Source organism: Hydra viridissima, unplaced genomic scaffold, assembly GCF_058129835.1.
Source record: "Hydra viridissima isolate aposymbiotic clone 2 unplaced genomic scaffold, HvirCarnegie_v1 scaffold_2, whole genome shotgun sequence".
NCBI lineage: Eukaryota > Metazoa > Cnidaria > Hydrozoa > Anthoathecata > Hydridae > Hydra > Hydra viridissima.
Window position 1 is genome coordinate 21890850 of NW_028324301.1, and position 13678 is coordinate 21904527.

Here is a 13678-nt window from a genome sequence, read left to right on the forward strand (position 1 = left end):
ATGAGAAATATAGACTTGAAACATTAGAAAAATGAGGAAACAACAGACATCATTATTCATCATAAATACTGAGTTCTAAAGATTAGGAAAAAGTTGATGAGCTTTCTCATGCAATTAATTTAGCATGATACATTTAAGAGCATATCTTTTTGTTCAACATTTTGTGACACTTTAAACACCTTGGAAAAAAATATTGTATTCCATCACAACATAATTTACAGGCTTTATGTCTTTACTAAACAAAATTGTCAGTTGTTACAATGGTATTGCCACAAATGAGAGATTTTGATTGAAGACAACTAATGTTAGAAAAATCTACATGGAAGTTTATGAAGTAGTAGTACTTTTTATTGCTTATTTCCAGAGCTCTTACACAAGAGGATATATTTAAATTAATCTTAAGTGGTATTTAGCAGTCTAGAATATTTACTAGAAATACATTTACTGTTTTCTTGATAATTTATGAAGAAAAAAATTACAAAAAAACATGAGACAATTTGAATTTTTCTGAAAGAAAGTCCTTGCTCCGATGAATTTAAGGTTAACTTAAAAAAAAAATCAGATGGAATACAGAAAGTTGGGTAACAGCCGGTTACAAGCCTGAAGATCATTTTTATTGAATTATAAGCAAAATAGCTTCTCAGTAAAAATCATCATAGGCTCATAATCACCGAAATTTCTTTTGCGTCGCGGTTTTTGAATTGTTTTCCTTGGAATCTTAACGTTAAAGGTCACAATTCCGTAGAGGTTATGTCACCGCGCCATTACGAATTAAACAAAAAAATTATAAGAAGTACTTCTTTTAATTTTTAAATTTTATTATGATTTAATTTTATATGATTTTTAAATTTTACTATGTACTTACATAGTAGGGAATATCCAGGTCCGATAGGAACCGATAGGAACCGAACGAGACCTGACCCGAAAGGGTAGCGGACACCGATAAAAGCCAAAAACAATTTTACCGGGCTCCAACTACCCGAACGGGTATTACCCGATAACGCTGATAAGATAGGATAGTTGAAATAGTTCATACCCGATCCGGAATCTTTTGGGTAATTTAAATTATCGGTACCCAAAAGTTATTGATCCTATCGGTAACCGAACCCGTTAAAAGAATAATTCCCGTACGGTTCTGACGGGTATTCTGTAAAAAGGGTTCAGTTCAAAAATAATTGATATTTCTAAAAAAATAAATAACCGTGGAATATAACCATAATAAGCGCAATAATTACACTTTCACTTGGCCTTTAAACAAAATTTGATATATTTCCTCGTGCTTTTCACGAATCTCACCCTTTATTTGAAATGCTCAACTATAATTAGTTGTTACGAAAAATTCAAGGTAAGCAAAAACCACCATAAGCAGTAGTAAAGCATCATTGTTTGATTTTAGAATTGTTTCCTTTTCGGTTTCTTGAAATGATGTTAGAAAGGTTGTATTTTTATAATTTTAAAATTAAAATTGGACGTGCGTAAAAAAGCAAAACGTTTCGAAGATGTTTGCTGGCCAGTAAAGTGCTCAGTCATCACAAGGTCTTGGCGATGTTGATACTGAAAACGAAGAAGGAAGTAAACGTGAAAAAGAAAATCCAGCACTATCTTCAGATCCAGATAACCTGCCTCCCCATGAAAGCGAAGCCGAAAAACCAGGTAGTACATTGCCATTAAGTTTAATTTCTTTGTTTTTGCCGATAAAAGTCAAACTTTTTTAATTCTCTTTTATCTTTTTCCGACCAATACGCCAAGTACTTGAAAGCCAAGTTCAAATAAACTAAACTCAGTTTCCAGAATTTGGCCGAGGATTCTGAAGAAGGTATCAAAGAGTTCTTGTCAGGTTTGTTCGACAAAAGTGGGGAAGAAGATTGCGAGTTGGAACCATTGACTATCAACGACAGCTTTCGGCACTCACAATTTGGAAGTTTCTCTTTGAGCTTCATCCAACCAAAGAAGCAGAAAAAGAGCGCAATTGGATTGAAAGAAGAACTTTTTGCCTATGAAAATGATGTTGAGGCAGTTTCTACATTGATGGGAAAGTCAATTCAGTTCTGGCTGACAAAACGGAACGTCTATCCATTTCTTTCCAAGGCTGTCTTTGCTATCCTGAGCATTCCTGCAAGTTCAGCATCCTTACAGCGCTTGTTCACCAATGCCAGCCTGACAGTCACAATGGGAAGAAATTGCAAAGATCCTCTTAAGGCTGAAAAACTCTTCATCAAAAGCAGCTACTCTCAGTATGAGAGAAAAGTGCTGCTAAAATTCTGTTCAGAAACTAAAAGCTCTTCATCAATGTTGATGTAATTAACGTTACCCAGCAAGCACACAACGTTGAAACAACGTTGAAATAACGTTGATCGACGTTGATCAACGTTATTTCAACGTTGTTTCAACGTTGTGTGCTTGCTGGGTATGGACATGAATGACAAAAAATTTGTCGAAAATAAGTTTTTAAACAATGTTTCAGATTTCTTTTAATTTATTTCATGCTAAGAATCTCATGAAAATAAACGGTACAATCTACAAATTTTAAAAGTTTATTTTGTAGTCAGTGTTGGGTAAAAATTTCAAGGTGAGAATGCTATATTTGCCAGTATTTTATTACTATGATGACTAAGGCAACTAATGTGTTAAGAAAGTTAGTTTTTGCTACCAAAGTTGGATTTGTTTTCAAATCATTTAGCCTGTTTCATTTACTCATGTTGTTTAATTAACTGTGGACTCAATAAAAGTCCCTGCATAAATAGGTTTAATTTACTACTTTTTTAAATTTTAGTTTATGCATTTCACAGACTCTTCCAAAGATGCTAAAATTATCGTAAGCAATAAATCGTAGCAAATTTTTGTGACTTTTAGCGATTTATGCAATTTTTAAAATTTTTTTACTAAGTTTCGGGACCCGAACGGTGATAAAGCCAAAAATCATGAAAATTAGGGATGACATATAAAACAAAAGCACAACTCAAATATAGTATAATCAGTCATATCATCTGTAATGATGATATTTGCACCATTTTGATATGATAATCATTTTGAGTATGAGCTTTGATATTTTGATATGAAAGCCATTTTGAATCTGTGCTTTAAACTAATTATAACGTTAGACTACAGGTCAGACTCAAAACGACTCAAAGGTCACCAAGAATAATCCACTCATTAACATTAAGTGTGTCCTTTCAAATCTTTCGAATGACTTTCTTGAATTTTAGCTCTGTAGGAAATTCATGTCCTGGGGCCAATGCTATAAACAATTCGAAGTTTTTTTCGAGAAAAAAAATCTTTCGTAAAAACGCAATTTTTCACGTACGAAAAAAAGTTCGTAATCTCGAAGAATTTATCGCTGTTTGTATTTTTTTCGCCCATTGCTATAAAGCATAAAACGTAAACGTCACTGAAATTCACGAACTTTTTTTATCCGTAATATATAGTAGTAATATAATAGTAATTTTTATTGTAACTTTTATTTATTAGGCCTACTTAATGAATTTAATTAGTCATTAAGTATGCTGTGCTGTCTATTCTATTTTTATGAATATTTTTAAATTCTAGTATTTGGTGTTTAAAAAATCTGTGTAAAATTAAAGTAGAAACATGAATTTAATTTTTTCGGATGAAGACTTAGATTTCGAAGTTGCAGAAAATGAGCTTCGCCACCGATTGCCTCGAGAGGTTGGTGTTTAAAACATTACTTAAAATTACTATATATATATATTTTTTTAATGATTTTTTATCGAACAAAATCAGAAATCATACCAAATAGGCGCAGAAATTATATTTTTGTTTTGTTTTTCAATATCATTTTAGTTTAATGGTCGCTTTTTTAACGAAGATGTTTCTGACAACGTTTTTCGAGAGCAGTATCGAGTCCCAAGAGCTGTATTAGATTTTTTAGAAACTAGGCTTAAAGATGATTTGCAACATTATACTAAGCGAAATAAAAGCATTTCAGTACTTTTCCAAATAATGGTATTTCTTCATTTTATTGGCACAAATATTTTTTTTCATGTTCTCAGAGACTGTCATGGAATCTTTACCAACACAATTTATAGTATTATACAGTGTAGGAGAAGCTATTTTCAATGTTAGTGTATTAAGTTAATAAAACTATTGGAAGTTTTACAATGTCATATAAAGTTGCTTATTATTTTTATTTTAGTGTGAAAATTAAAAACTAAGTTTAGTAAAGAGAAAAATTGTTATCTTATAAGATTAGATTCGACAAGAGATCATAAAATGGCCGAATGATTGCTCCACTCTTCCACAAAAGTTTATGGAAATCGGAGGTTTTCCGTGCGTATGTGGTGTTCTGGATGGGTCTCATATACTCCTTTCTAACCCTCCTCAAGCAGATGAAGATTCTCTAATCAATCGCCATCATGTCCATAGCATAAATGCAATGGCAGTATGTGGACCCGACACGTCCATATTTTATGCATCGACCAACAGTCCAGGAAGGTGGCATGATGCACATGTAAGCCTGTCACTAAGTTATATTTTACAACTGTTAGTTCACTAATGCTGGGTATTCAACTAGTACGTGACATTCTTCGGTATGTTCATATTGAACATACTATTTGAACTATTATGATTGCTAATTAAAATGTAACTTAGACTAACTAATATAATGTATTATAATGTAACTTACAGTAAATTTAAATATTGTGATTTTACTACTATTAGGTTCTAAGAAATTGTAACCTATGGAACAAGTTTGAAATTGGAGAGCTTCCATTTAATGGAGCTGTAATTTTGGCTGACTCTGCGTACCCATGTCGAGAATGGTTAATTCCACCTTTTCCTGGTGATCCAGACGGAGCTCAAAAACGTTTCAACAAAGCACAGAGAAAAACTAGAAACATAATTGAGCGATGTTTTGGCATTGTCAAAAACAGGTTTTATGCTTTGAAAACTGGAATTCGTTTGCATAAGGTCGAAGATGCCTCTAAGCTTATCATGTGTGGATTTGTTATCCATAACTTGTGTATTCAACATGGAGACAACGGTAATGACTTTGAAGAACGCGAAGAAGAACAAGCTGATGAAAATCTAGCTCAAGAAAATCAGAATGATGGAGCTTTGAATAGACGATTACAGCTACTTAACTACTTTACTTAAAAGTATTGTTTAAAAATTCATATACAATTTGCTCTAGAGCATAGGATCTATCAAAATAGTTTGGACATGGATCATAGATTTGTGCCTAAATTAGTTGAATTAAAATTGGAAAAAAATTCACACAATGACTTTTTAATAAATGCAAGAAATTTTTATAAAATATTAGACCATAAAAATATATGTTTATATCTGTTTTTATATAGTATGTGTATTTTGTTTTTTTATAGAACACGCTTAAAAAAAAATTAGGAGATTTGTTAGCTTTTGTTGTTAGGAGCAATTCTTATTAAGAGTATTTTAAAAAGGTAAAAAATGCTTAATAGCATAAAATTAAGATATGATCGTATTAATATTAAACTAGATTACAAAATAAATTTAAAATATGAAAGATATTGTTTTGTTTAAATTTTAAAATCAACCACTAGCCAATGCAATACCTTATATATAGTTATATATAGTTGTGATGCTTGTATCTATTTCACATCGCAACAGCATTGGTCTTAATGTTTGTGTGAAGTTTTACAGAACTTATTACTGTAAGGTAATGGTGATAAAAAAAATGAAATAACAAGAACAATTTCAGGTTGAAGTTATATTTTTATTGTTACTAAAAAATGTAATTGGTCATGGCTTTACAGTTAAATACCTTCAAGGTGAATGTTTAAATATAGTTATACAACATTTTTCGAAATTTAACATAAAATTATGATGTAGCTCTTCTCTTAATGCTCAAGAATTTCCTCCTAAAACAAAAAAAATTTGTTAATGATAAAGCTATACTAAATACAAGCTACAAGTTATACTAAATACAAAAAATTTGTTAATGATAAAGTCATACTAAATATTATTACAAATTAATTTTAAAATACCGTTTCTGTATTTACAAAATGTTGCTGGTTTGAAGGTTGCAATTTCTCATTCATTAGCTTTGTTGCTGTTGTGTAATATATTGTTAAAGCCTTTTCTTTTCGAATTTGCTGTTGTCTGAGAGCAACGTCCAATTTCAGAAGTTTTACTCTTAATTCTTGTTCTTTTTTTAATCTTTCTTTTTCTAACCGTAAAACACTTACTTTCAATTTTTTAAAACTTCCATCTACCAGGAGACTTTCTCTAGCTTGTTTTCTTTTTAATTTTTTTAATGCCCCCCTTGATGGTTTATTTTGAATTGAATCTAAAATTTAATTCTAGGTGTCAAAACAAGATCAGTTAACTAAAATAATAAGAAAGGTGGTTTAGATTCCTTTAAAAATAAGAAGTTTTTAATGGTTTTGGAAATACTAGTTGTGTAAAAATTAAGCACAAATTGATGTTGTCTGTTATATAATTATAAGTCTAAAACCTACAATTAACTAAATTAAACAACTGAGATTTAAAAAAAATTAATTTATAAATTGCATTACCTTGAAGTATCTGACAACTGTCACTAACAAGAGTGGTATTGTCTAAATTAGGGGAGGACATACAATCAAATCTTCCATCTAATATAAACAATCAATTAACTCTATAAACTATAGAAATAGAAATATATATATATATATATATATATATATATATATATATATATATATATATATATATATATATATATATATATATATGTATTTTATAACACAACTAGTCTTAACCAACAAAGAAAAATATACCAGACATAGACGAAATAAAAGAAGCTGTATCAGAAGATTGTTTCAAAGTAAAGTTTACTTCTTTACTTGATGAAGAAAGGGTGGCAGTGGGAGTGGAAAGTTGGTTGGGAGTGGATGACAATGCATCATCTGTTGTACAAAAAGAGATATTAAAATCAGGAACATCGATTCCAGATACATTTATTGACTTCCTGTCAATAATGTCTAAAACAACATTATCTAATTCTGTTAGTTGTCTCCCTGCAGCACCTTAAAAAAAAAAAATTATATATATATATATTTGTATATATAATATATATATACAAAAATATTTAATTATATATATATATATATATATATATATATATATATATATATATATATATATATATATATATATATATATATATATACATATACACACACACAGACATATATAAATATATATATGTATAACAAAACTATACCTGTTTTTAGACTCTTAGCAAAATTTTGCATTGTAGCTCTTCGCAAATAATCCCACTCTCTACTACGTAGCTGATTGATATCTTCAATTTTTGCCCCTAAACTATTTAAATGTGACATTATGTCTTCCCAAATTCTATTTCTATGCCTCATAGTAATAGATGGACCTAAAAGTAGATGAAATAAATAATCAATATATAGTATAATATAGTCTTATATAGTAAAATACTAAATATTCTATAATAATATATTATTTTATAATAGGAATCATACCTAAAAAAGCTTACCTATATATATATATATATATATATATATATATATATATATATATATATATATATATATATATATATATATATATATATATATATATATATATATATATATATATATATATATAAAATATAATGCAATTATACATATTTTTATTTAAATAGTTTGCTAATTAAAACATACCAAGCTTCCCAAGAAGAACCTCTTTGTTTTCTCTAATCTTTATTGCTAGTATCATTTTAAGTTCTTTAGACAGCATTTTATTTTGTTGTGTATTTGTGTATTATTTTGTTGTGTATTTGTGTATTATATGGCATATTTGTTGACTATTTATACTTTTCTTTAGTCAAACATTATGAAAAATTTGTTTAACCAAAATTACTATCGAAAACCTAACAAGGAAAAACAACAAGGAACTGAATAATCGATTAAATGCAGATTTTAAGTAATTAGTTTATTATGAAGTTACCAAAATCCTTTTAAGCTTTATCTATAAAATATCTGCATAAAAACACAAACAAAGAATGTTCAATGATTTTGAAGCGCTAACGTTGTTCCAACAATGGCCGCCAAAAATCACGAAGAAAATATCTAAAATTGAGATCAAAAATCTATCTGAAGTTTTTTTTCGAAAAAACCATAGTCATAAGAAATAGATAGTCTGGCCACTTGCGGTATTCCTTTGATCAACTCTTTGTTCGCATTTTTTTCGTGTCCAGTCCGCTTCAGAGTGCACAAAATTTGTTTTCATCGATTGTTTATCTACGAACTGCTTGTTTAAATTACATCTTTTTCATCCAATATTTTGAATGCCTGGTGCTAATTGTTCTATTTATGGATGCAGTACTTCTAGGAGGCATAAGGGAGTCTCAATATTTAAAGTTCCTGCTTCTAACGACAGTTTTAATACGTCTTGGAGGGAAAGTCTGATTGCCATTATTCTCAAAGATCGTTATGAAGATTTAAGTTTGAAGACTCAAATAGAAAATAAGCGTCTGTTTATTTGTGAAAAGCATTATCTTCCAGAAATGATACTTTATAATGATAAAAAAAAGACATTAAAACCTGGATCATTGCCGACTCTGTGCTTACCAAAAAAATCTTTCACACCATCAATTCCTATACAAAGAAAATCTGCCTCTGGCATCATTGCTAAAAAAGATGCTTTAACGACTTCAAATAATATTACTGCCTTTAAGCCTATATATAAATCATTTGAAGAGTTCTTAAATCGTATTAGCAAGTTAAAAATTAGTGACTGGACCATGAGTGTGAGTCCTGTTGTGGCAGAGTTTAAACTTTATGATACAATCCACACATGTCCTCGATATGAAATATATGTTGATGATAGTCTTGCTTTCACCATTCGTGTATATTCTTGGCTCATTCCAGATGATCATTTAATATATACAAAATACAGAAGATCTATGCGACATATTTCAGCATCTAATCTTTTATCTATTGTTACTTCTTTTAACCTTTGTTCTGGAATAACTGATGTCTTTGCATTAAAATCAAATCTTTATATTAAACATTGTATTTCAAAAAAATTTGATTTATTTTCATCTAGGAGTGAGTTTCCCTTAAACCAGACAGAGTATTTTCGATCTCAGTCATGTATTATGCTGATTGAGTGGATGTTATGCTGTTCACAATGTAAAAGTATTGAAAAAAGTAAAATTAAATGTTTGAAAAAAAGATTAGCTACTTCTAGTATCCCTGCTAAATTAAATGCACCAATTACATTTACATCTCCAGATCGTCTGAAGCTTACATTACAGAGTGTTCGTCTAGAAAATAAAGAATTAAAAAAAGAATTAGCTTTGATGAAGCAAGAGATTGAAAATTCATCACTAGCTATTAGTAAAAATATTGAAAGTGATTTAGTTCAAATAATGGCAGAAGCTGATAAAAGTCAGATTTCTCCATTTATGAACCTGTTTTGGGAGGAGCAGCAAAAATATTTAAAATGCTCAAAGCAAGGGATTCGTTATCATCCAGCAATAATACGTTACTGTTTGGGATTAGCTGCAAAATCACCAGCTGCTTATGAAGCAATAAGGTTAAATGAGAAAACTCATTCTGGTTTTTTAATTTTACCAAGTCGTAGGCGATTGCGTGACTATAAAAACTATGTAAAGCCCAAGTTGGGATTCAATAAAAACATAATAGAAGAATTAAAAGATAAAGTCATTAATTTTTCAGTTCAAGAGAAATTTATAGTCCTAGTTCTTGATGAAATGAAAATTCAAGAAAATCTTGTTTGGGACAAACATTCTGGAGAATTAATTGGTTATGTTGATTTGGGTGATCCTAGTGTTAATTTTGCAACGTTACAACAAGCTGATAAGCTTGCTTCTCATGTTTTAGTTTTTTTAATTAGAAGTATTGTAAATCCTTTTAAATACAGTTTTGCAAATTTTGCTACTACAAATATTACATCAGTGCAATTATTTTCTCTATTTTGGAAAGCTGTAGGAATTTTAGAAATCTCTGTTGGTTTAAAAGTAGTTGCTGTTACTTGTGATGGAGCATCATCGAATAGAAAATTTTTTAAAATGCATTTTAATCTGACTGAAGAAGAAGATATTAATGGTAATGTTGATGTGACTTACCGCACTGATAATCTATTTGCTGATGATGATGATAAAAGATTTATATATTTTATTTCTGATGTTCCTCATTTAATTAAAACAGCAAGGAACAACCTTTACCATTCTGGAGCTGGTAAAAGCAATCGTTATATGTGGAATCAGGGTCAACATATTTTATGGTCCCATATTTCTGATTTATTTTATGAAGATTTAAAATGTCAACTACATGCATGTCCAAAGCTAACTGTTGAGCACATTAAAATAACTCCATTTTCAGCTATGAATGTTCGTTTAGCTGCACAAGTTTTAAGTGATTCATGTAGTACTGCATTAAAAATCTATGCACCATCAGATACAGCTGGGACAGCACAATTTTGCAAATATTTTAATGATTTTTTTGATTGCTTAAATGTTCGGAATACAAATGATTGTATATTAAAATGCAACTCTTTTTTGAAACCATTTTCTGACACAAATGATGTTCGATTTACATGGCTTAGAGAAACATTTTTAAAGTATCTTTCTGATTGGCTTTTTTCTATTGAATCAAGATCTGGAAATTTTTCAAAAAGTGAGAGAAGTAATATGTTTATTACTTGGCAAACTCATGAAGGTTTAAAAATCACAGTTAATTCTGTTATTGAACTTGTCAAATTTTTAATTAACAACAATGTAAGTTATGTATTAACTGAAAGGTTTTGTCAGGATCCTTTAGAAAATTACTTTGGACAACAACGGTCAATTGGTAGAAGAAAAGATAATCCTTCCTTGTTTGATTTTGGTTTCAATGATAATACCATTCGAAATCAACTTATATTTCACCCAATTGCAGGTAACTGTCAAAATGTCAATGAATCAAACAAAATATCAAGGGAGAGTACAACACGTATACCACGCAGAAAATGGACCAACTCTGAAAAATGTATTAATATGAAAAGTTGACTTTTCAAGTGATTCAATAAAAATTTCCCTTATGTCTCCTTGTACTGCTGAAAACAAAGAAAAAGAACATACATAAAAACGGCTATTTTCATAGCCACAAATCTTATTAAAAATGTTAAATGGCATAAAATATTGATTAGTTACATTAGAATTTTTTTTATATTTGTAATAAACTAAATTTCAGTTAATTTTGTAGACATTTCCTTACATTTACTTTTGTTACAATATAAACAGGCACCTATTATTCTTTTTATAAAACCTCCACAGGTATCCACTTCCCCCAAAAAAACTAGTGATTTCACAGGCAGATCTAAGTTAAGATTAGTTGATGTATGCATATATATATATATATATATATATATATATATATATATATATATATATATATATATATATATTAGGGGTAGAATTGATCTTTGAGTTGTTTTTGATCTATGAGTTATTAGTTGTTTATTATAAATATAAAACTAGTGTGCATAGTTAATTTTGGACTTCATTTTTAACTATTCTTTGTTTTCTTTTAGATAAGGGAGGGTCTCTTACCTAGCTTTTATTTCTATAAACAAATAACAAAAATTTTAAAAACTAATCTTTTTAATGACAAATAGTTGCTAAAGTTACTATGCCAAGCATGCTTTCATGAGATTTGTGGCTATGAAAATAACCGTTTTTAAGTGTAATATTCTACTAAACTTCTATAATCCAATTGATGTTTTTTTCATTTTTGAGCGGAGGGATTTTGACTTTGTTTGATTCTCTTTGATTTTGTGGATACTTAGTTTTTCTTTTGCATACGAAAAAGATCTTACTCTGACATAAAGTGTAATCAGATGATAAAATAAGTTTAAAGACAGTTCTTTGGAAACTCGATTTGTGCAAAGACCACGAAGTTCAGATATGTTAGCCAAAACTCCACTGTTTTTTAAGGTTTCAGCTACAATTAACTCTGAATCAATTTTTTTTACAAAACTTTTACTTTGATGGCGAAAGAGAAACTCAACTTTTGTAAAAATTTCTAAAACTGGAGGAGACACTTTCCACAAACCACCACGATTTTTAGCATTCACAAATTTATCATAAGCTTCAGTGCATGTTTCTGGACTCTCAAATAATTGTTCTGTTTTACCAGCATTAAGAAGTGAAAGGCAGTCTGTGCTTAACTTTTGCTGCCATAATCGAGAACTGCGAATTCTGCAATAAAATGTGCTAAATACATAACCACTTAGATAAAAGATAATTTCTTTGTCTCTATCAGAAAATTCAACAGGTGATAAACCATTTAAATTTAAAAAAGAAGTATTGTAAAGTGAGTTTGTAAGAAATGCTAAAACATGATTGCATAGTTCATAGCCAAGAAGTCTAGTCGATTTTTTAGTCAGATTGCTAAATAAAATTCCTTGATTAACAGTTTTGTAAAATTTAGGATAAAATCTTTCAGCATCACCATCAGCTTTAAAACCAGCTATTACTGTCTCTAATAGAGATAGAGTTTGTTGTGAAGTATCTAAAATTATTGCATGATTAATCCTTAACTCATCTCTATACAAATCAGGATAGCATTCATCGTTGATTAAGGTAGTAATACTTTTATCAAGCAGATTTTTAAATTCATCAAGAAGAATAGGTGGTTTAGGACTTTGTATCGTTAAATCTAAAGGAATACTTTGATGCTTTGAATTTGTATGCCTTGTAAGTCCTCTTTGAGATATGCACTTCTTAGAACAAATTGTGCAAGAAAATGTGCAATCAACTTGTTCACTAGATAACTCCAACACCAAAGCATCTAAATCTTTAACAAAATTTTCGTCTTCAAAAAGAATATCATTCTCCAAAGAAAAAAATAATGCTTCTTTATCAAATTCACCATAGAGTTCTTTCTGCGTTTCCATTTTTTGTGCACTCAGTTCCTGGCCGCCCGACAAATTTCAAGTGTTTCGTATGATTATAAGAAAAATCCAGATATTACGGCCCAAGTGACCAGACTATCTATTTCTTATGACTATGAAAAAACGCATTTTTTATCTGAAAAGGCGATTCCCTTGTTCGTTTATAGCATTGGATTTAAAAACGAAGTTTTTATCTTAAAAACGGAATTTTTTGAATGTTTATAGCAATGGACTTTTTTTTTCTTCGCTTTTTACGGTAAAAACTTCGTGTTTTACGGAAAAAACTTCGTTTTTTATGTTTATAGCATTGGCCCCTGATAGAATTGCTTAGCAATTTATGATGTATTAAATGCCAAAGTTTTTTTCTGTTTCGTCACCAGGCTTTGACACGTTGTTTACGTTTAATATTGTGAGATCTTCAAAAATAGTCAACAGTGTACTTTTTTTTAAGGGTTTTGGTGATACTGTTAGAATTTTAGTTTTTTTTTAAAAAAAAAAAAGCTGATGTTCTTATCTCTTTTGTGTTGTTTTTTTTTTAAATTCTTTTATTACATAACTTAGGTGAACGAAGTCACTTGCTTTTTATTCTGTAAGTATTATGCAACTACTAGTTGAGAGCAAAATCGTGCCTTTTTTAACTTCATACACAGCTGTTACTTTATACAAAGAAAATATCTATATTTAATAATAAATAATATATATAATAATTCTAGAATAATAAGAAATAATATGTATAATAATATCTAGATATAATAAGAAATAATATATATAATAATAAATAAGT

General features: G+C 29.4%; 2 protein-coding genes across 5 annotated transcripts; both read right to left on the bottom strand.

Moving 5' to 3' along the window:
• Positions 1-5689: 5689 nt before the first annotated feature.
• Positions 5690-8120, bottom strand: LOC149892452 (uncharacterized). Of its 4 annotated transcripts, none has more exons than XM_090078777.1 (6): positions 7656-8120; positions 7202-7366; positions 6756-7004; positions 6513-6554; positions 5982-6283; positions 5690-5855 (listed from the first exon to the last, which is right to left on the bottom strand). In XM_090078777.1, exons 1-6 carry the CDS (start codon positions 7729-7731, stop codon positions 5835-5837), a joined length of 855 nt encoding a protein of 284 aa, XP_089934903.1. In that variant the 5' UTR covers positions 7732-8120; the 3' UTR covers positions 5690-5834. The 4 variants fall into 4 exon arrangements, with proteins under 4 accessions (XP_089934903.1, XP_089934902.1, XP_089934904.1 ...); XM_090078776.1 differs by having other exon boundaries at positions 6513-6590; positions 7656-8084; XM_090078778.1 differs by lacking the exon at positions 6513-6554 and having other exon boundaries at positions 7656-8067.
• Positions 8121-11653: 3533 nt separating this feature from the next.
• LOC149892453 (uncharacterized) lies at positions 11654-13022 on the bottom strand. The gene has a single exon (XM_090080651.1). It carries the CDS (start codon positions 12895-12897, stop codon positions 11704-11706), a length of 1194 nt encoding a protein of 397 aa, XP_089936777.1. The 5' UTR covers positions 12898-13022; the 3' UTR covers positions 11654-11703.
• Between the last annotated feature and the right edge of the window lie 656 nt (positions 13023-13678).